Source organism: Gavialis gangeticus, unplaced genomic scaffold (genome assembly GCF_001723915.1).
Source record: "Gavialis gangeticus isolate Ggan-Ray unplaced genomic scaffold, GavGan_comp1, whole genome shotgun sequence".
Lineage (NCBI taxonomy): Eukaryota > Metazoa > Chordata > Crocodylia > Gavialidae > Gavialis > Gavialis gangeticus.
Window position 1 is genome coordinate 1,362,004 of NW_017728973.1, and position 2,393 is coordinate 1,364,396.

Consider the following 2,393-nt stretch of genomic DNA (forward strand, 5'->3'; position numbering starts at 1 on the left):
CCCCCCCCCAGCAGATGGGGGCCCTGGCAGCATTGCTGCATGTCTGCCCAACACCCTAGACCTGAAACCCAGCTAAGCTGGTGTGGTGTTGGTCAGGCATCTCTCCCTGTGACCCGCCCCAGTGGGAGCTGGAGGGTAGGAATGTGCCTGCTTGGCCAGCTGGTCCTAGAAGTCTGGCTGGCATTTCCACTCCATTCCAGAAGTGCCACAGGGAAGAGCAGAGGTCAGGCAGTGCTGCTGAAGGCAGCCCGTCTGCCTCTCCTCAGGTGCCTGAGGGAGGAAGCCACATGTGTGCTTGGCCATCTCATCTGCGAAATGTCGATATTCCTCTCCACTTTCCCTGCCCAGGTCTGGCATTGTGACACTGCTGTGGCCATGACCAGTGTTGAGCAGGGAGGTGGAAGGGGATGTCCTTGGTTTGAGAGTTGGGTTATTTGCTTCTTACTATTTTATTGAGTTCCTGGATGTCTCTGCACCCTCAGCTTTGCCAGGCTGAGCCATGGAAAGCAGATGGTGGATAAATAATGCTGCAGTGTCAGCTAGCGGTCCAAGCAAAAGACTGGGACCCAGGACTCTGAGGTTCTGGTCCCAGCTCTGAGGGATTCACCACGTGACCAGGTGCTTCCTCCTCCTGGTGTCTGAGGTGTCTTGTAGTGTAGGAATTAGCTTCAGTCTCCCTAGTGGCTATGGTGGCTCTGCCAACTACTCATTAAACAACATAGATTTCATAGACATTGGGGCTGGAAGGGACCTTGGAAGATCGAGTCCAGCCCCCTGCCTGAAGGGCAGGAAGTCAGCTGGGGTCATAGGACCCAGCAAGATAAGCATCCAATTTGCTCTTGAATGTGTTCAATGTAGGTGCTTGAACCACCTCCAATGGCAGGCTGTTCCAGACCTTGGGGGCTTGGACAGTAAAGAAATTCTTCCTTATGTCCAGCCTGAAATGGTCTTGCAGTAGTTTATGACCGTTTGACCTTGTCATCCCTTGGGGCGCTCTGGTGAACAAACGTTCCCCCAATACTGGTGGTCACCCCTGATAAACTTATAGGTGGCCATCAGATCACCCCTGAGCCTGCGCTTTTCCAGGCTAAAGAGCCCCATGGCTCTCAGCCTGTCGTCGTAAGGACTGCTTCCCTGAACATGCTTGAATGTGGCATACTTCACAAGGGAAACATGGATTATGTGAACCCAGCATGGGAAAGTAGGAGGCAATGGTTAGGCCCAGACCCTGTGAAACTGAAATGAGCCCTGGTCACATTGTATCTTGTGGGGGAACCCATAAGGGGAAGTCTCGGCCCACAGATTTTGATTCCCAATTCCTCTTGCTGGGGTGTGCAGTTTCCCTGGACAAATCACAGCCTTGAATGTGTGTGGGAAAACTGGCATTGTCTAATTCTGTGCATTACTTCTTCTCTTTCATAAACCTTACAGAGCAGGTACCTGGAGAAGCCAATGGAAATTGCCCGCATTGTGGCTCGGTGTCTGTGGGAAGAATCTCGCCTTCTCCAAACGGCTGCAACTGCAGCTCAGGTGAGATGGGAGCTCTTCCCTCCCTGTGGGTTGTGCCACATTGGGCATTATGGGAGGGATCAGCTGACTAAATCACCAAGTGGGAAGGCTATATGTGTTCCTAGCCCAAGGGTGGGCAGCTGGGCAATTATTTGGGCCTGTGGGGCGATATAGGGAGTTTTGATGAGCTGTCAAGGGCTGGGTTGGTACCACCCGCCCCATGCAACAACTCACCAGAACTCCCTTTGAGATGGGACTGCAGGCAGGTGGGGACCAGAGCTGGTGAGTGAAGCTGGGATTACAGGGTAGTGTCAGGGGATGGTGACAATGAGGGGCCATGATCCACTGCCCACACACCCCTGTGACTGGTGCGCAGGTTCTGTGGGCAGGGGCCTGCAGGGAGTGGATCGTGGCTCTGCCCTGGGCCCCAGCCCCACACTATCACCATCCCAAGGTCCTGGCCCCAGGTCCAGCTGTTGGTCATGCCACGTGGCTCCTGGCCAGTGTCTGTGGAGACCCCAAGATTGTGGGGGAGGAACAAGTGCAGGACAGGGGCACAGCCCAGGTTCTGTGGGCAGGGATGTGCAGGGCCAGGGTGTGGGGCAGAGCCACAGTTCGCTCCCTTCATGCTCCTGCCTGGTGGGGGGTGGGGGGGCATGTGAGCACACATGGGTGGGGAGCTGCCTGGGTGTTAGGTCCACTCAGGGTGGGGCAGGGGGCACATGCAGCAGAGCTTGCCCAGGTGGTGCAGTCTGTAGTTGCCCCTGCAGCGTTCCACATGAGGCTAAGCCCTGCAGGTGCCCGCCAGCCCAGTCCCAGTCAACACCCACAGCTTACTGTCAGGGCCTGCCAGCCCCAGCCAGCATGCATAGCTTCCACAACTG

At 55.8% G+C, this 2,393-nt stretch overlaps 1 protein-coding gene across 3 annotated transcripts in view; it reads left to right on the forward strand.

Moving 5' to 3' along the window:
* STAT3 (signal transducer and activator of transcription 3) overlaps nucleotides 1-2,393 on the forward strand; it is a 52,664-nt gene that overhangs the window by 24,879 nt on the left and 25,392 nt on the right. For all 3 annotated transcript variants that reach the window (XM_019505933.1, XM_019505921.1, XM_019505925.1), the window contains exon 4: nucleotides 1,432-1,530. In XM_019505933.1, the coding sequence (XP_019361478.1) occupies nucleotides 1,432-1,530 (99 nt within the window). The remainder of the gene's footprint in view (nucleotides 1-1,431; nucleotides 1,531-2,393) is intronic.